This window comes from Balaenoptera musculus, chromosome 10 (assembly GCF_009873245.2).
Source record: "Balaenoptera musculus isolate JJ_BM4_2016_0621 chromosome 10, mBalMus1.pri.v3, whole genome shotgun sequence".
Lineage (NCBI taxonomy): Eukaryota > Metazoa > Chordata > Mammalia > Artiodactyla > Balaenopteridae > Balaenoptera > Balaenoptera musculus.
In genome coordinates, this window is record NC_045794.1 from 67,977,782 (window position 1) to 68,003,920 (window position 26,139).

Genomic DNA, 26,139 nt, shown 5'->3' on the forward strand with positions numbered 1-26,139 from the left:
GTTGAAAAGTCTCATGATCTGCCCTCTGTAAGCTGGAGACCCAGGAAGGATGGTGGTGTGACTCAAAGACCAAGAGCCTGGTGCAAATTCCAGTCTGAGTCTGTAAGCCTGAGAACTAGGATTACTGAGGGCAGATCAGTGTCCCAGCTGAGACAGAGAGAAAGAAATCTTCCTATTCTCTTTTTTGTTCTATTCAGACCCTCAACAGATTGGATGATGCCCACCTACAATGGGAAAGACAATATGCTTTACTCCATCTGCTCAATACAATGCTAATCTCCCTGAAACATCCCCACAGACATACTCAGAAATAATGTTTAACTAGTGTTCTGGGTATCCTATGATCCAATGAAATTGACACATAAAATTAACTATCACACCAAGTATATTGGTTATGATGCATTTCTTGGTGAAGTTGACTTGGCATTGGAGGCTGTAGTTTACCCACCTTTGAAGCAAATCCAAGATGTTTCTATATTGGGATGGGCATGTATAAATACAGAAAGAGAGAAGAGAAATTTGTTGATACAGAAAATGGAAAAGCACTGGGTTATGAGCAGGAGAGAGAGGGCAATTATAAATGCTTAAACTAAGAACAGGTACATATTCCCAGTGGACCAATATGGGAAAAGACATGGAAAGACATGTGACTTGAAGCCTGGCAGCTCTCAATTTGAGTCTCATCTTAAGACTTTCCAGTTGTGTTATCATGGGCAAGTTGTTTAATTTCTATCTCTGATGTTTTCATATCTCTAAAGTAAAAAGAGTAATAGTATTTTAAATTGCTAATTTTAATTATAAAAAGAAATAATATGGAAAACAGACATCGAGTGTTAATTCCCTTTCTTACTTCCTATTAAGTACTGGTTTTTAACTAGGAAAGTATATTCACACCTATTATTATTGTATGACAAGTAGAGGAGAATATAGCCTTAATTATATATTTGGAAGACAGGTATAAAGTGAATTATGCATATATTAATATACATTGTAGTCTGTGTATCCCAGATCCAACAAAAATTAGCTATGTGGATCTGAGTAGCCATTCTGATTTGGGGGCTCCTTATTTGTAAAATGGGGATTATACCTTTATAGGTTTATTGAGAGAATTACATAAGATAATAATCGTGAAGCATTTTGTTCAGGACCTGTGACAGAGTAGAAGTGGACTTACACGGGATAAAGGCTAATTTAGATGTCATAGTCCAGGTTCTAACTCAGAAGAAGTATCTTCGTAATGAATGCTCCGTTTAACTGAGTCTTCATCTATTTTTCAGACATGGTACTATAGTGAGGATACATTTCCCTTTCTTTAGACCCTAAGCAAAAACTAATTTTAAAATAAAAAAGTTAATAAAAGCTACAACGTGTTCATTTTCCCCCTAATATGATGAGGTTTTTAGTAATGTGTTGGAAATATAAAAACAGTTTTTTGATTGGATGCCTACTGCCCCATATTTGATAGGTTAGAATAAAAAATAATCATCTTTATGAAATAGGATGTCATTACTGTACTTTATTCAGTTGTCAAAGTCTAAACAAAATCCAATTTAGAACAAATAAACAGTTCTGTGTCAAAAGAAAGATACCAGAGAGGAGGCTTAACTGTATTTTCTGAAACTGTATTACTTGGCAGTTCTGTGACACTTAGAAGTGATACCCAGTGAAACGGGTTTCAGCTTTGGGGAGCTATGTCATAGAATCATGTGTGCGCATCTCTCTAGTTCACGTCACGTGGTTGTTGTCTTTTTCTCCATCTCCATTTCCATTCTTCTTCAGGCAGTAAAGGTATGGAGCAGGGAAACAACTTGCTCATTACTTTGCTCAGTGGGATTTAACCTTTTCAAGAAGTGACATCTTCTTATTTTGCTCAGAGTACATACAGTATATAATTATCATGTATAATAACTTAGCAGTAGTTTAAAATTAGTATCCAATTAAATTATGCTTTTTGTAACACACACATTATTATTCTAATAAATTGAAATTGTGTGTTTTAAGTAAAAAGTTAACTGTTTATATTCCCTTTCTCTCTCTGCTTTTCTAGTTTAATTAAAAGAAAAGGAGAGAAGGAAAGTTGAGTTTATGATTTGAGAAAAAATAATATGAGTAGAGAGAATTCTTTTGCGTGGTCCTCAAATACAAAATCTATTATCCTAGGGTGACCTGAAAGCCATAGATGTGCCATGTGAGACCAGAAAATTTATATAACTTTGTCTCTGGAATCTCCCATGGAACTCAAATTCAATCACTTATATCTCACTTATATCTTTTTTCTGAGATGAAAATCCTACCTATTTCTATTTCACATGATAATTCCTATGAGTCTGCTTCTTTCTAGTTATTTGAGGATTGAGAGGATTAACTAAAATGCTTTTAAAAAATGCTACTAATATCATCACTCTTTTGGGCAAAGAGTGATAATTCTGACCACTCTGATGTCTAGACATTTAATTTAAGAGTTCCAATTTCGGGGCTTCCCTGGTGGCGCAGTGGTTGAGAGTCTGCCTGCCAATGCAGGGGACGCGGGCTCGAGCCCTGGTCTGGGAAGATCCCACATGACGCGGAGCAAGTGGGCCCGTGAGCCACAACTGCTGAGCCTGCGCGTCTGGAGACTGTGCTCCGCAACAAGAGAGGCCGCGATGGTGAGAGACCCGCGCACCGCGATGAAGAGTGGCCCCCGCTTGCCACAACTAGAGAAAGCCCTTGCACAGAAACGAAGACACAACACAACTAAAATAAATAAATAAATAAATAATTTTTAAAAAAAAAAAAAAAAAAAAAAAAAAAAGAGTTCCAATTTCATGCCCCTATTACACTCTAAAATTATATAAGTTTAATTGAATATTTTAATTGCAAATTTCATACTTGGCAAATTGCCTCATCTGGTTATCACTCAAAAGTAGACAACGCATACTTTGTATTCATTCAAATATAATTAATAGAAGTTTTCCTTAAAATTCTCTATAAGAGCCATACTTGATATTACATATTTTAGTTTTTAAAAAAACAAAAGAAAAACTAAAGAAAACAATGCATGTGCTTTTATATATTTTTTTTAATTTTTAAATTTTATTTTATTTATTTTTTTATATGGCAGCTTCTTCATAGTTATCCATTTTATACACATCAGTGTATACATGACAATCCCAATCTCCCAATTCATCACACCACCACCCCCCACCACTTTCCACCCCCTTGGTATCCATACGTTTGTTCTCTACATCTGTGTCTCTATTTCTGCCCTGCAAACCGGTTCATCTGTACCATTTTTCTAGGTTCCACATATATGCATTAATATATGGTATTTGTTTTTCTCTTTCTGACCTACTTCACTCTGTATGACAGTCTCTAGATCCATGCACATCTCTACAAATGACCCAATGGAATATTACTCAGCCATAAAAAGGAACGAAATTGGGTCATTTACATGTGCTTTTTTATCAGTAGAGAAGAGATAAGAAAGTAAGTGATAAGAAATCCCAAATAACATTAGCTTAAGCTAGTTAAAATTGTATTCTCTGTACAGATAAGTCAGAGGTGTGCAGTCCCAGGGTCATGGGAAATTTTTATAAAGGGCTCAGTTTCCTGGCCTCCTTTCAGTTTGCTCTCTACCATCTTCAGAACAGGGCTTTTCTCTACCATCCTCAGAACTGGGCCTCCACCTATAGTCAGCAGGACAGAGGAAGGGTAAGGGAGGACATGCTCTCTCCTCTTTGAGGACTTTTCCTAGAGGTGCTCTGGCTACTGTGCTTTCATTTCATTGGATAGAATTTAGTCACATGACTGAGACTCCTGTACTGATTGATTCTGGTTCTTTGTATGTATTCAGTGGCTTGTGCATATTAGATACTTAATTTCTAAGCTCTTGTGTCACCCTAAACCTTGGCATTACTGCAGTTGATTCAAGTAGTAGTAATTTATTCATTTTACTTACAGCTTCTGTTTTTAAAAAGGACTTTGAGTTTCATTCCATTTACTGCTGGGATAGTCACTTGAGATTTTTGCCTGATACCTATTTTATCAAGCAAGATTTGGGGGCATTTTTGTGTTATGAGTTTGACATGCTATTAATTATCACTTCTGTCCAATAATAGAGATTAACGATTTATGTTTCCAAATATCCTATTATGAACATAGACTAAAACTAGGCATTAATCTTGGAAAAACAGAAGAAATGCAACTGTAATGCCATTTCACAATTAAATTACATAAAGTCTCATTATTAGAGTCATTAGCTAAATTAGCAAAATCAATTATTAAATTTGAATTAATGCAAAGTTTGAATATGATGCCAAGCCAATGCCAATTAATTTCAGTTGGGAAATTTCAGAGGCATGAATACCTTAGGAAAACATTGAACATCTAAAACATATAGTGTCTTATCTCTGAGGAAAGAAATCTTCGTTTCAGAGTACCTACATGTGTTAAAGGATAATGAAATAAAATAAAATTCAGGAAAAAAGTCTCAATTTAACATGAACATGATGTTTTTGTTAGTATTTGGACCTTAGGGATTATCAATTATTTTGTGAACCACTGCCTGTAAACATTAAGCTATCTGATTTATTTTGATGACTAAGAATTTTTGCCCAGGGAATAACCAAACAACTTATTACTGAAATATTCTCAATAATATAATCTTAATTTTAAGTTGTTTTAGCTTTTCAGTTTCCAGAAGGCTTCTCACATAGATCGTCATTTAATTTCCATGAAGCTTGTCGTGACTGCTACTGGTAGATTAAAATGCTATCCTCTGTAACTTTGAGTTTTCATAAGCATGGCGGCCTGATCTGCCTGGAACTCCGTTCCCTGCGTGCTTGCCTTCTCTACAAACCTCACCTGACCTGTCATTGTGGAAAAGTATCCCTTTTGTGGGTTCCCAGAACACTTTATGCTTCATTTACACTGTATTGTGAGTGTTTGATCGTCTTGTCTTCACGATGAGATAGTTCATTCAAAAAATATTTACCTATTGTTTGGTAATCTTATTCTCAATGTTTAATATGGTATAGGAGTGCCACAAATTATGCTTTAATGAAATTGAAAAAAGAAAGAAAGCTACTATCCTTTAGAATTTCCCTAGTCTTAACAGCTCATGGCTCTGTAAACCACATCCTGTCTCATCCATGTTCTGAGTAAATGTCCACTTAGTTTACTGCAATTCATATTCTTGAAAACTATACTTTTCTTCTGTTTACTGCAATACATATTCTTGAAAAGTATACTTCTGCTGATGTGCTTTATTAATACCAATTTTCGAACATGTCGGATTTCAACGATTTTTAAAGACCTTTGTTTGAAACTGAGGCAAAAGGTAGCTTTACTTGAAGATTTGTATGTTTTGACAGTTCTGTATTGAGGGCAACCTTCTACAGAGAGTCACTGACATTTTGTTTGGATGTACTGACAGCAGTGGAGAAGGGCGTGCTTTTTAAAATAATTTAGAAAATTTATTTTTTTGCCTTTTTAAATGAAAAGTCAGTAGAAATGATGATAGATTAGATTTTTATTGAAAAAAATAATTTATTCCCTGTAGTTTGCCTTTTTACATTCTATATTCTTTACGTAGTTCATGTATGTGGTTGGCAAGGACATGAGGACCTTATGTTCTGAACAAATGTGTTGCAGTTAGTATGTATGAAATGCTAAATGTGGTTTCTTAACCTCAGCGCTATTGACATTGGGGGCCAGATAAATCTTTGCTTTGGGGGGCTGTCTTGTGTCTTCTAACATGTTTACATATTTAATGGCATACCTGGCCTCTACCCACTAGATGCCAATAGCATCCATCCAGTTGTGACAACCATAAACGTCTCCAAACATTGCCCAGTGTCCCCTGGGAGACAAAGTCACCCCTGGTTGAGAAACATTGTACTAAAAAATGCTCCCCTTCTGTCTCTGTCAATATTTAGAATCAGCTAGGGATTTGTATGCCTATTTACACTTAATGTTTGCATTTAACTCTGTCCAATCCACTGTTACCATAGGTTTGACTGGTTTTCATTTATCAAGTATCTGGAGTATTGTGATTTTTTTTTTTAAATGGTATTTCAGAGAAAGGGTTGTTAGAGGAGACTGGAGTAAAGATGGGCAAAACTTTTACAAGAAAAAGAAATTCTACACACTTAATGGTAATTCCTAGAAAATGGTCAAAATCAGGTTAAAAAAAAAAGCTGAAAGGATTTAAGGGAGGGCATTTTGTTGTTTTTTTCTTGAAATAAAGTGGTCTTCTGGAATTTAAGTGTTACAGTGAATAGTACTTTTTGTATCCAGATGTGTTTTCTTCCTTTGACTATAACAAGTATTTATTCTTTCTGGTTCTCCAATTTGTAGTCTTCACTGGCTGCTTAATTTCAGTGACTATGGTTCTGAAAGATAAATCACTGGGGGAGAAATATGAGAAGTAAAAGATTTGAATCCATTAAAATACACTATAATATATCCACTTACACACAGATACATAAAAGTGACCCAACCATTTATTATTTAGAGATCAATAACATTTTTTCAATTTCTCCCCCAAAAGACACTTTGAATTCACATTAATGTATAGCATGGGCCAGTTTCCTTAACTGCAAAGCAACTTCACATAATATGAATAAAACTATTTCTTATTAGATTCTAGCTTGATGGTGTATTAAAATGTGTTGTTGTTTTTAATATACATAGAAACCAGAAGATTTTATTGACATGATCAGCATGTAAACAAACTGTGTCATCAATTTTAAACAGCTGTGGAAAAGCCTTTGGTATGAATGCTCTATTAAAATACAGATCCTCCTTTACAAACGGATTGCTGGGCTTGAACTGTGGCACACTTCTTGCTAGCTGTGTATCCTCTGGTATGTTGCAGAACTTTTTCTTGCCCCAGATTCATCATCTGTAAAATGAGACTTGTAATAATAACCTACCTCATAAGATTATTGATGAGTAATAAGTTAATATATGTAAATTAAGTTAATATATGTAAACACTGTAAGTGCCAAATAGGTTTAGCTGTTGTTGTTGTTCTTATTATTACAACCACAACTATTACAATGTGAAGGGTTTCTATCCTTCTATCCAGTCTTCAGTAAAATAAAGATTGGGTTCTATAAATGTGGAAAACAGCAGTCATAGAAGCTTCGTTGTTACAGTGCTAGAATTGACCCAAATTCATCCTGAACTGTCAAAATGGCATTTGGATTCCTTTTCAGAGCATGAATTCAAATTCATATTATCCAAAATCTGAAGAATTTTAGAGCAAAAGGAAACATAACCTAGTACATATGCATCTAGACTTGAATTATCTTCTCTCTCCTCTTCTTTTTTTCTTTTAGAAAGAGCATGGGAATTAGTGTCAGAGAAACTGTGTTGCAGTCCTGGCTTTGCCTCTTATTAACCATAAAACCTAGGGTTAGTTGGTAAATTCTCCATGGACCTCGCTTTCTTCCTGTGTAACGCGGGGCTGATGATGACACTCTTTACTGCTGGCTAACTGCTGCTTACTTTCAAGCCTCTGCCCAGTGGCACTTGGACTCCATGAACCTTCCTGTGTCCATTCCTGAGCTAGAGTGGTGTTGCTCCTCTGTGCCCTATCATCGTAATTTTCCACACCATTTATTTTCTTATTTGTCTCCCTCAGTAGATCATGCATCCGCAGGAGAGTGCATCTGTCTTGTTCACATTTGCAGTGTGCGTACTAGAGCATAGTTGATGCTCAGTTAAGTCCTTAGCCATGAGAAATTGGTCACAATAGCCGTCTAACTTGGACTCACTCCATTGCTAACTTTATTCAGATGATACAGGGGATGATGCTGTCTAATTCAAAGAGCCACTTTATATATAATCCTGGAGACTTGGCTGCTCCACCCCTCTGTGTGACTAGTTTCTTCCAAAGAATGAGGCAGGCTGGACAGGATTGTCTAGGTGTGGTTATCATGCTGTATTTTATGAGGTGGAAAATGACAGGACTGTAATACATCAGTATTGGGGAGCCCTTGAGGCTGAATACATCATTTTCAAGGTTTATGGGCTTTAGGTACAGTTTCAAAGATATGCATTCATCTCCTCATGTTCTTTTTGTCTAGCCTAACAGCATATTTGTCCTTTAGAAATGTAATTATGTGCAGACTAATTAGTGGGCGATTGCAGTTATTTAGGTGACAGGAAAGGTAAAAAGGGCTCTGCCAGATCTGTAAAAGTGAACCTTGAGGGGCCAGAGTAAAGAGCCTTAGAAAATAAAATAAGAATTGGTAGGCTTTGGAGACTTTCTAAACCTGGGATTTTGAGGGTAAGTGAAAAGTCACGAGTGATAACCAGGTTTCTGATTTTAGCAACTGATGTAAAGGATGGTTCTAATTGTTGAGGAAAGATTTTTTTCTTCTTTTATCTCTTTCATTTATCTCTTTATTTTTGAGTGGGAAATATTGCTTTCAATGTTTGGATGTGTTGGTTTTGAAATTCCGGCTAATAAGCACCTAGATTGATGTGGTTGAGTAAGCTGTTGAATTTTCAACAGATCTGGATGTCAGGAGAGGGATCGCTATTTTAGAATTGCAAACAGTCAGCATATGAGCTGCATGTATGCATGTTGTCATGCAGAGACAGTACTTACCAAGAAAAGGAGAAAAAGACAAAGACCTGGGAAATACCAACTTCTTTTAAAGGAATATATGAATAAAGATACACTTTTCTTCATTCTTGGAAGGATAGTCTCAGGGATAGAGAATAAGGAAGACTGGCTTTCCAGAAGCCGAGGAAACACAAGAGTTTCAGGAAGGAAAATGGGTTTAATAATCACAGATGCTACAGTTGAGTAGGTGATTCATATTAGCAAACTATTTTGGGACTTTGATAATTAGTGGAAATTCGATTATGACATTTCAGCAGAATTCTGGGAAAGAGCCTAATCTGGATTTAGGGGTAAATGGGATTTGAGTTATTGGACATGTGCACCACAGACTGTCCTTAAAGGAAATCTGACTTTGAGGGGAAGAACGACAGTAAGAGGTAGTTAAGAGGTGGATGCAGGAATGATAAGGTGGTAGGGTGTTATCTTCCGCTCTCTGCTAAGAGGCACACAAACATTTTTGTAGTCTTAAGGGAAAGGAAATTGCAATGGGGAAAAAGATTGAAGATATTGGATAAAAAGGGGCTCATGGAAGGACTTTAGTTCCTAAGGAAAGTAGAAAGACTCGGATTAAGATGGATTTCTCCTCTGATGACATTGGCCTTGTATCAAAGAAGAAACACCTCTTTATCTGAACCTCAAAGGAAAGTGACAAAGACAATTAAGGTTGTAGATATGTTTCTGAAATGAGATCATGTGTATGAGCTTAGTTAACTGGAAAGCATTTTGTCAAAATTGTTTTTATAAAGAATATTATTCCTTTTTGGAAAGTATGTGAGTGTTCTTTCTCTTTATCAGTTTTACTTGCTTTTAAAGACAACTGAACTTTTTCACAGACCCTTGAATACCGCAGGAAGCTTTGTTTTTCCTTGTTCCTAGCAACTGAAAAGTACACTTAACAGCAAAGCATATCAATTTCATTATCAAATTGTTGCTCTAAATTTTCTACAGATATGTACATTTCTGTGTATATGTAACTGTTAATGTGGTTTGGAACAGTTTCATTTATTCAAATGGCTCTTTTAACAAATAATAGAAATAACGAGGTTAATATATGCTAATGACACAAGTGAGCAAACTTTAATTTCAAAATGATTTACTTCATTATTTTTCAAGCATGCCCATTAAGTAAAAAAGCTGAGTATTTTAAAATACTCTACAAAATGATAAGTTTTTGTCAGTGGCCTTCTCATTTTGCAAACCTCCATTTTACCGCCTTTTGGAGGCCTCAGGAACTGGCAAATGGAATCTGCAATTTGAGGTTGATGACAGTAGTACTCAGGTCCAAGAGAGGTGCCAAATGTCTGTAAGACACTTGCTGATTATAAGAGAACAAGGATAGGCCAGAAAGCCCTCTGTGAGAACTTTCAGAACTTAGTCCAGTTCCTTGACACTGTATTTTCACAGACATGATTATAATTGATTCTCACTTGTCATGAGGGCAGGGCCTGGAAATGCTGGGATAATCCATGTGACCACGCACTGCCAAAGGAGCCTCCTAGGGAGGCCCAGAGTCTGAGGGTCTGTAGACAAATGCATGTCTCACAACAGTGAACTGAAATTTGCCCAGTGTTCTGAAATGTAAGCTTATTTGACCAAATCCAAATAATAAGGAAATAACAATGTGGTTGGTCTTCAGTCTTTGATGGAATCTGATAAGATTCTGACTCTGTACTATTGATCCAGATTACCTTTTGCCTTTCAAGCAGTCATGGGCCAATATTTCCCAAGCAATATGGCCAGTGGGAGAGGCGTCTCAGGTTTAAATGTACATATGTATATCAGGGCCTTATACAGGTTTCCTTTCTGAAGTGATGAAAAACTGTGCATGCTCCAAGGAGAAATCCAGGTGGTTTGTAATTCTAGTGGGAGAGAAAAGATTGCTGGAAAGGGGAAATTTCAGTCGGGGGTAAAGAGCTTTTTTGGAAATACTTCTTAATACTTTCTAATGCAACGTAAATGCAGTTGATCCCTCTCTAGTATTTTCTCTCCTGAGTAATCATTTCCTTCTATTTAGAATTTATTTTTATAGTACCTCGTCCTTTTTATGGCCCCATTAACCATTTTTATTTTTGAAATATAAAATGAAAATTTGATTTTATGTATAGTAATACAGTCTTGTCTCCAAATTTCTATTTTGCTCATGCAGAGGGTTACTTCTACAAGAGAACAGCAGGTTTGCAGAAGCACTACATTATTATAAATTGGCGATCGGGAGCAGACCTACGCTGGCTTGTAAGTAATATTCAAGTCCTTTTAAAGTATCTCTCCCTCCCTCCCTCCCTCCCTCCCTCCCTCCCTCCCTTCATGAAAATGGTGACTTAAAGCCTCACAGATTAAAAAACACGGTAACTCTATTTCTGAATACTTGCCGATCAAATTATGAGACTTTAACAATTACATCTCTCTGAATTTTAATATTTTGGTGCCTGTTTATCATGTTACTATATGAAGATAAATATAACTTTTATTCATCTAGATATCAAGTTCAAAATGTTCTGGCTCCTTGAAGGCAGAGACTATTATATATTTTTTTTTCAGTGATACCTGTACTTCTTACTACACTGTTGTTCTTTTGTATATTTGTTCCCTGGGTATTTATTTCTTGGTTTTCTTTTAAAATCATAAATAATACATAGAAACAAAACTGAAATAAAGATAACTTTATTGCTTCCATAGTGTACATCATCTTCTCACATTTGTATTTCCACTTGTCTCCCCTCAGCTGCATATTTAAACACCGGGATTATTCTAATGAACCAAGGAAAGACAGAAGAAGCTCGACGCACGTTCCTGAAGTGTTCTGAGATCCCTGACGAAAACCTAAAGGACCCTCATGCCCATAAGAGCTCGGTCACCAGCTGTCTGTACAACCTGGGGAAACTCTATCATGAGCAGGGACACTATGAGGTCAGGCCAAAACCTCTGTCTCATTCCTCCCCCTTGTTCTGATCTAGTCTCAATGTTTTCTACCTACGATCTCATTGTAGGGACACTGATCATTTAAGAAGCTAATAAGTGTTTTTATTAAAAGAGTTTTATGGTGAAATTCTTTAGGAAAAAAACTCTGCTTAAGCAAAACTTAATGGATTTCTTCACTGTGAATTTCTCAGCGTAATTATGACTCCTCAGGAAAAGGAAATAACATGCATTGCAGCTCAAGCTTATTTGCTCACCATCTCTTTGATTTGAAAATTCAAGACACGTTATTTATCTATATCCATTTTTTGATGTTAAAAAAATACATTTTTGTACTCTGCGTATTGAGTAAATGATTTGATATAAATCCTACTTGTTTCTTTTCATTCTTTTTAAAACAATAACCCAATGAAAACTGATTTTATTGTGTTTTTGAATTGGGGAGAGGGGAAAGGTGATGGAGACAGGGTCTTGTATGGGAAGTTGGGAGGTTGGCCCAGTCCTGTGTTCCCTGTCTCTCACACGAAGCCTGCCTGCATGGGTTTCTTCTCTCCCATTCAGTATGGCTCCTCCCTCTCTCAAATGACGCCCACACACACTCTTACGCGATGTATTAAGACTGCAACGTGAGGGTGAAAATAGAATTTTAAAAATAATTGCATTTAATGATCTCAGTAGGTCTGAGTAGCTAGAAGATTCATTAGTTGATATTTTATTTAGATCCTACTTGATCACCTGACTTGAAGTACCTACAGATTTTAGATGACTGTGGGTGACTTCTGGTTATTTTATTGCATAATCTATGGGAACTGAAAAATTTATATTGAGAGAACAATGGTAACATTTGACTGCTTGTTAAACTAATTTTTATATGACCTTCTTCACGGACTGGGTTGAATATTTTTATTCATGAAATGGAGGCAGTATGATATCAAAGGACGGCTTAATTATTTTCCTCTAAATACCATTTAGAAAGAGCAATGGAAGACTTTAATTTTGGAAGGATGTTGTTATTTTATTTTCAGTGAATAGTTCTGTACTTTAGCTCTTTTTCTGTTTCTTAAATTAGGATGCACTTAGTGTATACAAGGAAGCAATTCAGAAAATGCCAAGGCAGTTTGCCCCACAGAGCTTGTACAACATGATGGGTAAGTAAAATAGTAATATTTTAATTGATATTTCAGGGACCTGTGGAAAAATTGAAACCTGTAATTCTGTTAAATGGAATTCTAATAAATCATATTGTTAATCCTCACTAAAAAAACCCTGTTCACAATTGAGTGTCACATTCAAACGTGTACAAAGCATACTTATTCTAAGAGAAATAAATGTGTTAACATAGTGATTTTCAGCAATTGGCTGGATCCCAGAGTTGTTCAAAAGGGGCTCAAAAACTGAAGTGGGTATTGAGTGTTAACTAGACCCTAGAGATTGAAAATGATGAATAAAGTACATGTAGATTTTAATGAATTTATCAAATTTGTGATAATTTTTGATCATGTTATTTTCTTAATCATAATGGCCTCCTCAAAAATAAACATGCTATGATGTAGAGATTCATGGTTTTGATGCTTATAAAAAAAATGTGAGCAACTGAGCCAACTTGTATGGTTTTCACTGATAAAGGCTTGGATCTCAAGAGGTTTTTTTCAGGGTATTATTTTAGGGTAAAAACAATACTGTGAAGAGTGTAAATATCCTACTACAATTATTCCTTTTTCTACATTGAATAATTTAATTTTCTTATTAATCAGAAAGTATGTAAGCTAGGGCATTGATTTTTCTAGGTACAAGAGATCAAGAACTAGAATTACTAATAAAATAATCTGCCTATTACCTGCAATTGATCCGTGGCAGCCTTATAGGAAATTGTTACCACAGCTATTTGATGGTGGACACACCTGAAAATTGCCTATTTGGTATGTGATTCTTGAAAAGAATCCCTAAAGTTTAAGATGTTCTGCTGATTGGTTAACTTTGCTGTTTCCAGATAAGGGGTTACTTTTGTCCTCAAATCAAATATTTCTTTTTCTCCGAACAACAAATCGCAAACTCAGATTTTCCTTTTTCATTAAACTTGGTTAACTTGCTTAGTATTTCTAGGCCTTCCTCATGCATATAAACTAAATGTGACTACATGATCTCTAGGATTATTTTATGCTTTTATATTCTGTGATTTGAGACATTTGATAGTAGCCGTATGGCTTTGAGTACACATAGAAAATCCCACGCCCTCCCAAACTAGAAAATATATGCCTGGCAAGGACACTCACTTCTACTTTTTTAAATTTTTTTTATAAATTTTATTTTAATTTATTTATTTAGTTTTGGCTGTGTTGGGTCTTCGTTTCTGTGCGAGGGCTTTCTCTAGTTGCGGCAAGTGGGGGCCACTCTGCATCGCAGTGCGCGGGCCTCTCACTGTCGCGGCCTCTCTTGTTGCAGGGCACAGGCTCCAGATGCGCAGGCTCAGTAGTTGTGGCTCACGGGCCCAGTTGCTCCGCGGCATGTGGGATCTTCCCAGACCAGGGCTCGAACCCGTGTCCCCTGCATTGGCGGGCAGATTCTCAACCACTGCGCCACCAGGGAAGCCCTACTTTTTTTTAAATAACAGAAAATTCAGAAATAGTTTAGAGCTAGAACAAGGCACAGGTCAGTAAATAGAAAAAAAAAAAAAAAAGATTTGGGAGAGGTTTATATATTCATTCCCTGTCTCTGGGAATCCTGACAGTTGGCCTGGACAGCAGTAGGGTGATTTAATGCTCGTGTTAAAGAGGACACTGGAGTAGTTTTAGTTACTGTTTCTTTTTCTCTTTGGTATAATTACTGAAAGGTAAAAATCTCACTTCCTTAAATGTACTTTTGTCTTTATCCTCTTATGAATTAAAACCGCGCCTTTTACTATCTAACATTTTACCATCAATCTATCCACTCAGGTGAAATGTACGTGTCCATAAAGTGTGTACCTAGAGTATGTAGATTTATCAGTTGAATTAACTTTCTGTGTTAGTGCTGGATGGTTATTCATTTCAAAATGAATACTGAAATAACTGTGTTCTCTAATTTTGTCTGAGGAGGCACAGTGGTTTTAGTTTATAATTTTATTTTTAACGCTAATGCTTGGGAAGGGCTTTTTCCCAATTTTCCTCAATGATCAGAGAAGATATCTTTCTTTAAATTAGGAAAGGACTCAGATCCATGGCAACAGACTGCATATGGCATCTTTATTGTTAATAGGAAGTGTGGTATTCACTATAGTTAATGATTCGAGAAAATTCATTCAATTATTTTAAGTAAATACATTTGATTGAAAATTCAGCTGGTACCTTGAGATCTGTGTCTCATGTGGTTACACAGATGCTGAGCACACACAGGCAGCAAAAGATAAGTGTATCCCTGGGGTGATTGCTTAGTCCTTTGTCTTATTTTCCATTACAGAAGGAGGGAGCCGCTTTGCCCAGACTCTGCAAAGCCCTCTAACAATTTGCAAGGGGAGAATCCCAATATAATTTATCATTCCAGATTTCTGCCATAATTATAGTGGCTGCCTTCTGTTTAATTTTATGTGACGGTCTGTCAGCTGACTAGGTTTTGTAGTTTCAGTTGTTCACGAAACTATAATTTTCTCTGAGAATGAGTTCACCTCCTAATCAAATGGGTGAAATCCTCTGAGTGTTGGCTTTAACTCCTAATACATTTTGATTAGCCTCCATTTGACAAGAAAAAAAAATGGCCCAGGAGATAAGCTGCCCTATCAGTTCATCATTTTCATTAGTCTGTCAGCATGTGCTGATTATCCTATCAAGTTTATCAACAGCCTTGAATGTGTTTTCTAATTCTCACATTTGCATATTATTGGTGCCCTTTAGGGATGAGTGATGGATTATAACGTCTGGCTAGATTTAGCCTGCAAGTATTCATTTTTCTCACGGCTCATTCATTTACCCCTTCAAGACCACTACCCCCAAGCACTTGCATGTAATAGTATAAATAATGCAAACATTATTTATTTTCTTTTATTTGGAGGTTAGGAGACATAAAGGAATATGTATGAAAAAATACAATTATATTTGAATGTTATTATTACTTTAATAACTCAATTCATTGCAGCTGCTTAAAAAAACAAAAAAAACAACAAAAAACCCCAACACTCCAGCCCTTTGCATTTTCCCTTCCCTTGAACATTTTATGAAAAACATATCACTCTATTCTGCATGCCAGTAGTTGACTTATCCTGAACATCGAATGAGCCTATTTTTCGCATTTGTGTATTAACAGAAAATAACAAGTTTGATTATCAATTATTACTTGCTTCCCAACTTAATTTTTTCTATATTTTATCATAAGACTTAGTTTTTATTGTGACAATTTATAAGTAAACTTAAAAATCTATTTAAAAATACATTCTCATTATTCTCTTTGATTTCATAGGATCAAGGTGATTGAGTAACAATAATTGAGGAGTATCGTCCCATCCAAAATTAAGTGAATTTACGAGCATGTACAAATCATATTTTAAAAGACACTATATATCATTTTTATAAACAAAAATTAAAGTTTCACCTAGGTGGCAGTTATAATTAGTAAGGTATGAAAATACATGAAATGTTAAGAGTCCAAATCACACAATAACTGTTAAAATTACTCCTAGCCAGTTGTGGACCTCAGTTTCCTCTTGAGATAATGGGTTGGATTCAGTGGAGATTCAGTATAGTGTGAAGTCAGATAGCCCAGGTTCAAATTATGGCTCTGACACTTAACAGCTGAGTGACGTTGGGCAAATTACTTAACTGAAGCCTCAGTTTCTCCATCCATAAGGTGCTTGTAATGGTAGTGTCAGTTTGAGGACTGATTGAGACAATGAAGCTAAAGCATATTGGACCAAATGCCCAACCTAGTAAGTGTTTCATAACATTACCTTCCGTTGTAATCATTATTCTTTCTGTGGGCTTTAAACTCCAGAAGTCACTGATTGTATTCTCTCTGGCAGTTCTTTTTGTATTTCCCATTGTAAATCTGATTTCTCTATAGATACAGTTTTGACGTACTTGGATGGCCTTGGAGTCACCAACGGGGATTCTGTTTAGTTCTGTCCCGTCTAGAATTGCTGCATTTTCTCTCGAAGTTCATTTCCCCTTATCTCTCAACAACCACAGTCAAAATCCATCTTTTATCATTAACTGCATTAACCAAAAGTGAAACAGCATACTTAGTTAATGCCCAATTAATAATTCCATTAATAGAGTGTTCCCTTTAAATTGAAATCATCATATTTAGTTTAGAGTTTCTTCTCCTTTTCCTGTCATGACATACTTTTCTGCTAGACTTAGTCAAAATTATTCTTTATTCTGACACCTATTATAGGCCTTTATTGAATCTCAATTTCTCCTCTTTTCTTCTCAAATTGTAAGTGATTTTTAGAATCATAGAATGTTAGAGATGGAAGATTCATATCTTTAAAATCCTCCTAACATAATCTTTTATTTTACAAGCTAGAAATTTACACTCGAATAGTTAGGTTGATCTGAGCCTGAACCAAGATGGCGGAGTAGAAGGACGTGCTTTCACTCCCTCTTGTGAGAACACCAGAATCACAACTAGCTGGTGGACAGTCATTGACAGGAAGACACTGGAACTCACCAAAAAAGATACCCCACATCCAAAGACAAAGGAGAAGCCACAATGAGATGGTAGGAGGGGCGCAATCACAGCAAAATCAAATCCCATAACTGCTGGGTGGGTGACTCACAGACCGGAGAACAGTTATACCACAGAAGTCCACCCACTGGAGTGAAGGTTCTGAGCCCCACGTCAGGCTTCCCAACCTGGGGTTCCGGCAACGGGAGGAGGAATTCCTAGAGAATCAGACTTTGAAGGCTAGTGGGATTTGATTGCAGGACTTTGACAGGACTGGGGGAAACAGAGATTCCACTCTTGGAGGGCACACACAAAGTAGTGTGCGCATCGGGACCCAGGGGAAGGAGCAGTGACCCCAGGGGAGACTGAACCAGACCTACCTGCTAGTGTTGGACGGCCTCTTGCGGAGGCGGGGGGTGGCTGTGGCTCACCACGGGAACAAGGACACTGGCAGCAGAAGTTCTGGGAAGTACTCCTTGGCATGAACTCTCCTGGAGTCCGCCATTAGCCCCACCAAAGAGCCCAGGTAGGCTCCAGTGTTGGGTCACCTCAGGCCAAACAACCAACAGGGAGGGAACCCAGCCCCACCCATCAGCAGACAAGCAGATTAAAGTTTTACTGAGCTCTGCTCACCAGAGCAACAGTCAGCTCTACCCACCACCAGTCCCTCCCATCAGGAAACTTGCACAAGCCTCTTAGATAGCTTCATCCACCAGAGGGCAGACAGCAGAAGCAAGAAGAACTACAATCCTGCAGCCTGTGGAACAAAAACCACATTCACAGAAAGACAGACAAGATGAAAAGGCAGAGGGCTATGTACCAGATGAAGGAACAAGATAAAACCCCAGAAAAACAACTAAATAAAGTGGAGATAGGCAACCTTCCTGAAAAAGAATTCAGAATAATGATAGTGAAGATGATCCAGGACCTCGGAAAAACAATGGAGGCAAAGATCGAGAAGATGCAAGAAATGTTTAACAAAGATCTAGAAGAATTAAAGAACAAACAAACACAGATGAACAATACAATAACTGAAATGAAAACTACACTAGAAGGAATCAGTAGCAGAATAACTGAGGCAGAAGAACAGATATGTGACCTGGAAGACAGAATGATGGAATTCACTGCTGTGGAACAGACTAAAGAAAAAAGAATGAAAAGAAATGAAGACAGCCTAAGAGACCTCTGGGACAACATTAAACGCAACAACATTCGCATTATAGGGGTCCCAGAAGGAGAAGACAGAGAGAAAGGACCAGAGAAAATATTTGAAGAGATTATAGTCGAAAACTTCCCTAACATGGGAAAGGAAATAGCCACCCAAGTCCAGGAAGTGCAGGGAGTCCCAGGCAGGATAAACCCAAGGAGAAACACACCGAGACACATAGTAATCAAATTGGCAAAAATTAAAGACAAAGAAAAATTATTGAAAGCAGCAAGGGAAAAATGACAAATAACATACAAGGGAACTCCCATAAGGTTAACAGCTGATTTCTCAGCAGAAACTCTACAAGCCAGAAGGGAGTGGCCTGATATACTTAAAGTGATGAAAGGGAAGAACCTACAACCAAGATTACTCTAACCAGCAAGGATCTCATTCAGATTCGATGGAGGAATCAAAAGCTTTACAGACAAGCAAAAGCTAAGAGAATTCAGCACCACCAAACCAGCTTTATAACAAATGCTAAAGGAACTTCTCTAAGTGGGAAACTCAAGAGAAGAAAAGGACCTACAACGAGTTAGGCTGATCTGTTTAGGATTACACAGTTTGTGTTAGAACCAGAAGTGTAGTTTACTGATTTAAATTTAAATGCTTTTTCTATTCAGTCCTTCTGTATTGCCAAAACTGGCACATTCTTCACTATGTCAGTATAGCTTATCTTTACCCATTTAAAAACCAGCATATATATCTATATGTAGATATAGATATATACATATATGGATATAGATATCATTCCTTGTCCAAATACATATTAAAAACCTTTTCATTTTAAAAGAATGAAACACCTACAAAATTGTGGTTTCGTTACAGAATGCATGAAATGCAGGATATTAAAATTCTTTTAATGTAGGATAATTTTTAACCACCCTCATTTTTTCTCTTCTTTCTCTATAATTGTTTATTTCCCTTACTATGTCTACTTAAGCATTGCTTTTGAATAATCCTAAGAGATTATGGGAAACTAAGATAGGCTGTAACTTTCAGTTTTATCAGTTTGAGCCCTTCCAATCCAAAGGTCATTTTAAGCCTATTTACTATTTAATATAAAATTACTTGGCTTTCTCAGTGCAAAGTGATTGTTTGGTTTAATTACAATATATAAGCAATTTAGGCCATTTCATCTTGGTAATATATCTTGAGAACAAAAAGCCACAATGTATTCATGGAGTAAGAGTCTAGAGTTACAGCCTTGTTGTTGCAGTCTGCAATCGCTATGTTTAGAATAACCTCTGTGTGCAAAAAAAAAAAAAAAATCTTTAAGTCACAGGTCCTGAGTTGGGGGGGCGTATAGTGGTGGTAGGATGAAATGGAAGTAGTCCATATGGTTTCTGCTCTCATAGAACTTTCTAAGGGATTTCACAGTTGGTCTAGTGCTCTTTAGTATCTTTCCTTAATAAGTAAATGCCTACAAATAAAATGGATAATTGTATTACTCTAGCCTCGAGAATATTTTGTTTATAACTATGTAGGCCTACTATGTTGACTGGACCAAACAAACCAAAACAAACAAAACAAACAAAAATCTCAAGGTTTTATTTTATTTTGATGTGACACTAGTGTCACAATTTGCATATGTATTTATATATCCTTGTTCTTTAAAAAATATGTCTATGGGTAACATGCTTTTATCTTAGGGAGAGATTACATTCTTCCAGGGGAATTCCATGATAATGATCATTGATATTTATTACCTCATTTGCCTTTATTTTGATCTTACCATTTTGATTCTCTTATTTCTGATAATTCCTAGATCTTTTTTTATACACATCCCTGTTACTTATGAAATCCTAGCTCAGTATTAGAAAATATATTTTTCCTCCATCAGCCTGCAACTAACAAGTCTTTTACTTACATAGGTTTCAAATTGACAAGATGCTTTTTCCTCACATTCTCTCATAAAAAAGAAGGAATCTTTTGACTTAATTTTCAGTTTTGTGAAAACGGCTCTTCAATTATGAGAGACTTCCCCAATTTCATTGAGCTAGTTAGAGAGAACAGTGAAAGAACCAATAAATAGGAGACACAGTGAATTTATTATAACAATTTTTGGAGTAAAGAGCTTGTCCAAATTTTAGAATTTGTATTTTTGAGAAAGAAACTTGTGGAATGAAAAAGTTTTGTCATAAATGGCTACCAGGGACCTTTAGATTCCTTACTCTCATTTAGGTAAGAACTGACAAAGAAGATGTCAAATGTACCTCCTGACAACAAAACACAAAAATTCTCACTTGTAAATTTATCCTAACTCTACTCGAAGGGTGTATACTCTATGCTGAATTCAGTTAGTAGGTTGGCTGTCAGAGAAGTCTGGTTTTCTCTCAGCCTCTGTATGGTTGGTTTTTTAGATGCATAATTTCTTTTTGTTGGATTTGTCTAGTGTGCACATTTGCGTGTGTGTGTATGTGTTGACCTCGCTTTGTTCCAGAATATATTTAGAATAGAAATATTCAGAGTAAGTTTTTGACAGGACGGTTCACATGCGTAATGTTTTCTTCTGTGACTGGTGGTTCTTAAGTGGATTGCTGAAGGCATTTAGCATGCTGACTGTGAAAGAAATGGTTTTTAACTGTGTGAGATTTGAACTTCACATCTTTCAAGTGTGGAAGCATTAACACTCCAGTAGTGTTAAGCTTTTTATACCACCTGCTTCCCCTATTTTGAGTTCTGGTGATTTTCCTATGATTGCTTCCATTGGCACTCTTGAAAATCTGTGAGTCAACCCTTCAAATATGATACGACTGTATAACTGGATTAGCCATTGATCTGTGTACCTCTACAAGAATATTAACTTCTAACTTTTAAGATAAATCTTTTCATCGCATTTTCATTTTTCATTCGTCAGAAAGGACAAGACCAGGAGAAAGGATAAGACCAGGGCCAGGAGATTTTAGAAATTCACTTTGTAAGATATGGAGCCAATAAGATAAGGAGATATGAGCTTTGGGCTGTGTATCAAAAAGAATAAATATATGAAATGTATGTACACAATTTGCTCCTAAAAGTTCATTTCTCATTATAAAACTGTAGTGGTTTATTTTCTTTTCTTTTTACCATTCACGCTTGATATAAATTCTACATTATGTACTATGGTTACAGACATTAATTTGCTAGGCATTAGTCTATACACTACAAAGGCCAGCCTCCAGTTCAGCTGCATTAAATAGGTAATATATTTTGTTTAAAGTTTCAATTAAACTCAGGACCAGAAGATATATGGTCCCTATGGGGGGTTTGAACATTTTCATGCCAGTGCTGGGATTGCCTAAGGATCATGCTTAGGTCTAGATGTTGCTTGCTTTCCTGGAAATATGATATGAGACAGTTGATTATATTTCACTGCTATTAAAACCACACGAGCCCACCTGTTACATTAATTCATACTTTTGCCAGTTTAGTGGTAAAGGAGAAGACTGAGGCTTAAAAACTTTATTTTTAAATTGAGTTATAAGGAAATGAATATATTCAAATTAATACCTAATTATATCCTTATTCTCTGATTCCCAAATAATTTCAATATGTTCTGCTTGAAAAATATGTTTTCTGAGGCTTCAATAGAAATAAATGAGAAAAAAAAGTGTATATTTTACTCTCTTATTGGGCACTATCCACGGAGTGAATCTTTTACTCAGTAATAAATATGGGTTGGATTGTTCTCAGAAAATTAAAGTGATGCTATGTTATACTTGGAAAATTAACTAAATTTTGAATTCTGACATTCTTAAAAGATGCCAATTTTGATGACATTGAGACGAAATGAACATAATCATGGGAAGAAGAAAATCTTGTATGAAGGATACAATCTTGAAAATCAATGTCAAGAAAATGATAAATTGTTGCACATATTTAGAATAGGCCAGTAATACAAATGAAGTTAAAAATTAAATACATTACTCATTGTACATACTTTGCTCTTTGTGTATTTATATTGGCTTTTCCTAATAGGTAGGGAAAAGTTGTTTCCTACATGAAAATCTTATTTAACTCCCCTATGAACTGTTACTTAGTTGTGATTTTATTTACACTGACTGAAGCTATTGTCATATTCAAATTGAATAAAGCATTAAAATAGAACATGCAAAGTTTTGTTCCAGATGACAAGTCTTTTTTTTGCCAACATGTAAATTATGAGTATGGGGTTCTGTGAGCTGTTGTAGAATCTTATTTTTAAGTATTCATTAAAAATAGAATGAATTTAAAAATTTTTGATATATCTTAGTAATTAACATTAATATAAAAATTTATAGTATAAAATAAATTATCCATTACATATTATAGAGACATATTGCTTGATCCAGGAATACATATGAAATGTAATCCTAAGAAGATGTGTATAAAACTGAAAATGCTTTTATTATTCTCTTCTGAGGTCTTCCTGCAAATATTTATATCCTATTTCTCTGAATACTATTATTTTCATTAATTCTTTCCAAGCTAGTACAACATTTACTCATTCTTTTTTATTTTTTCTGATGTAAACTTTGGGTTTTTCTAAGCACAATTTAGAAATTCCTTGCATATATTTTTAGTATTCCCTAAATATTTCAGTTGTATTACGCCGTTTTATTTTATTCCACTGTAATTCTCTTGACGACAGTATTATAGTTTTTGGGAGTGGATCATCACCTCCAACATATACAGGGACACACACACACACAGTCTCACTTTCTCTTTTTTTGGAAAATCTGACCATTTTATGGGATGTCTCCAACATTCCTTGATTGATTGCTCTTAGTGATTAATTTCCTTGAAAACATAAAGGAAATTGGTTAGCCTAGAGAACTTTAGGATCCCCAATTGCAAAAAGAGACATAATAACATAGGCTCCTGGCTATTTTCCAAGTTAAATTTTGATGGCACATCAGATGTTTCCGGTATATAACACTAGGTAGTAGGAACCTTTTTAACTTTCACTGAAGTTTAACCTCTTTCTTCATGATTTGTGTTTTTACTTAATGAAACACGTTTTCATTTTTTTCCCCTGCATTTCCTCTCTTTGCTTTAAAACTACCCTTTCTGGCTTCAAGGGTTTCCCCTTAAGTTTGGTGCTGTAAGGACTTGCTAAAGAATTACGTACTGAACCTTTTCATAACCTTCAGTTTAAGACTTGGATTATATTTCATTTACTTCCAATCACTCTGCCCCAAAGGAAGAAGTTATAGCTGTTAAAGTCTGTTGTCAGATACTAAGTAGCCCTCCTAATTTCTGTAATCATTTTAATTTTTGTCTTTGTCTTTGCCTGCTCTGTTCACTACCTCTTAAGGATTTCCAGTCAGGACTAATATATCCAAGGTAACTGGACTCTGTCATCTTTATGATACCATGAGGCTGAGGAAAATATTAGGATGGAAGTACAAAAGATTCACAAAATTTGACAGCCAATAGTTACAGCAAGTTTATGACATAAATAAATAAAGGCCAGACTCCCTAATGTTTCTATGTTAATGCTAATACCGTGAAGTAAAAAGTGAGAATTAAAATCACAGCAAATTAAACTCTTGACATAATAGGCTCCTGATATCACGTGGTTCTGTCTGACCTATAGATTCTAGAAAAAGAAGTTACTTGGAAATTTTTCTTCGGTGACATACTGGGCAAAAATGTAACATCTAAATCCAAGTTGATACATAATGTGATCAATTATTTCTCAGATATTTATCAAGACTCTGTGGAGCCACTTCTGAACTTAGGTTGGAGGACAGATAAAGAGATGAAGTGTTTTCTGTCTGGCTCTACACATCTCATAGTCTAATTTGAGATCAGGAAGATTATAATTGGTGAGGTAAGTCCTATAGATACATTAAAAAGATGGGGGACAGATAGGAGTTGGAATAAATGAAGAATTGAGTATAATCTTAAATAGGAAAAGTCAATTTTGTAAATATTGCCATCTTTAATTGATCCCTGGATTATAATTCAATAGCAATAAACATCTCAAAAATTTATCAAAAATTTGACAAAATGATTCTAAAGTTTATCTGGTAGACTTAACAGGAAAATAGAACCAAGAAGGTTTAGAGAAGAATAATGGGTGAGACTTGCTCTACTTGATATTAAAATATTAGTATCAATAGAAGCTACAGTAATTAGAGCAGTGTTGCCCTGGCATAAAAACAGAAAATCTGACTAGTAGGACAGAATGGAGACCCCAGAAACAGATCAAAATTTACTAAATCTTTATAGATAATAGATGTGGAATTAAATATGATTGAGGGAAGGGAGTTTTTATAAAAGCGGATCTGGGAGAATTGATTAAATGTTTGGAAACAATAAAATTAGATATCTGCCTCACACCATATGGTAAAATGTATTTCATGTGGAATAAGTAGCTAATTTTAATAATGAAACTATATAAGTAGAAGAGACTATATGTCCCTCTGATGGAGAATAATTTTGTGCAAAATAGATAGTGATTAAACTACAAAGGAAAAGTCAACTTGATTTGCATATGTAAAAATTAAAATAGTCTGAAATGAAAAGCTATTACCATCTTTTGCCTATTATAAGGAAAAGATAAATGTCTTAATTAAAAAATGGTTTAAAACCATTAAACAGTGACCCACAATTTTTAAAAATTGATGGTTAAAATTTTATTAAAAAAATTTGTGAAAATATATACATTTTCATTAGTTCAAGAATTCTACTGCTATATATGTATTCTAAGATAATAAGATAAAAATTTTTTTAAAAAGGTAATTACAAAGAAGGATGATAATTGCTGAAGTAGGTGTAGTACCTGCAAAAAAATTGGGAGGGAAATTTGAATACACAAAAAATTGATCTTGAATGAGAAAATATAATTTTGGAAAATTTATCATATTTCTTAATATAGTTTTAAAATGCTAGAAGGAACCCAAATATTTAAAACTAGCAAAATATTTTACTTATAATTGATTTTTTTCAAAATATAAAATAAATTCTGGAAAAACACCAAAATTTTACCAATCACTATCTATGAGTGATGGGATTCATCTGATTTAATAAAGTTATCATCTTTCAGATTTTCTACAATGAGTAGATATAATGTTTGTAATTAGATAATAAATATAAATATTAAAAAAATTTTTAAAGGATTAATCAGGACTTGGGCTAGTCAATCTTGAATCTGATTTAATAAAATTATCATCTTTCAGATTTTCTACAATGAGTAGATATAATGTTTGTAATTAGATAATAAATATAAATATTAAAAAAATTTTTAAAGGATTAATCAGGACTTGGGCTAGTCAATCTTGAGTAGATCATCTAGAAAATCCATGAATATGACAGTTCCTTTTTAAACTAACTAGGATATTGTCACTGGTTTATGAAATGACTATGTAAATTACTGAACAGTGATGAATCTACAAATGATTATATAATTTAGGGGATTAAGGAGTTATTTAGTCTTAGCCCCTCATTTTGTGGATGATAAACTAAGGTCTTGTCAAATAACCTGTTTGTCTATAACCATATAAAGTTTTAATGGAAAAGTAAGAATTAGAAACCCAGCCATCTAATTACTCTTTTGGTATATAATTCATAATTCTGTGCTGCATCATAATTATAAATAATTTCGACAGGTAGATGGACAAACGAAGTTAATCAGTCAATTAATTAAAATGTGTTTATTTCATTTTAAAATTATGTGGCAAAATTAGTTCCTAAGGAAAGAATTAAAAGTAACATATAAAAAAAAAATCGTAAACTTGAAGATGGGTAAAGTGCTCATTAAAAGAAAAATGACCAGCACAGAAAAACACTTCTTATAAAA

At 35.1% G+C, this 26,139-nt stretch overlaps 1 protein-coding gene across 6 annotated transcripts in view; it reads left to right on the forward strand.

Annotated features, from left to right (window-relative positions):
• TMTC2 (transmembrane O-mannosyltransferase targeting cadherins 2) overlaps positions 1 to 26,139 on the forward strand; it is an 889,490-nt gene that overhangs the window by 255,361 nt on the left and 607,990 nt on the right. For all 6 annotated transcript variants that reach the window (XM_036865958.1, XM_036865961.1, XM_036865962.1 and 3 more), the window contains exons 5-7: positions 10,764 to 10,849; positions 11,340 to 11,524; positions 12,603 to 12,681. In XM_036865958.1, coding sequence (XP_036721853.1) covers positions 10,764 to 10,849; positions 11,340 to 11,524; positions 12,603 to 12,681 — 350 coding nt within the window. The remainder of the gene's footprint in view (positions 1 to 10,763; positions 10,850 to 11,339; positions 11,525 to 12,602; positions 12,682 to 26,139) is intronic.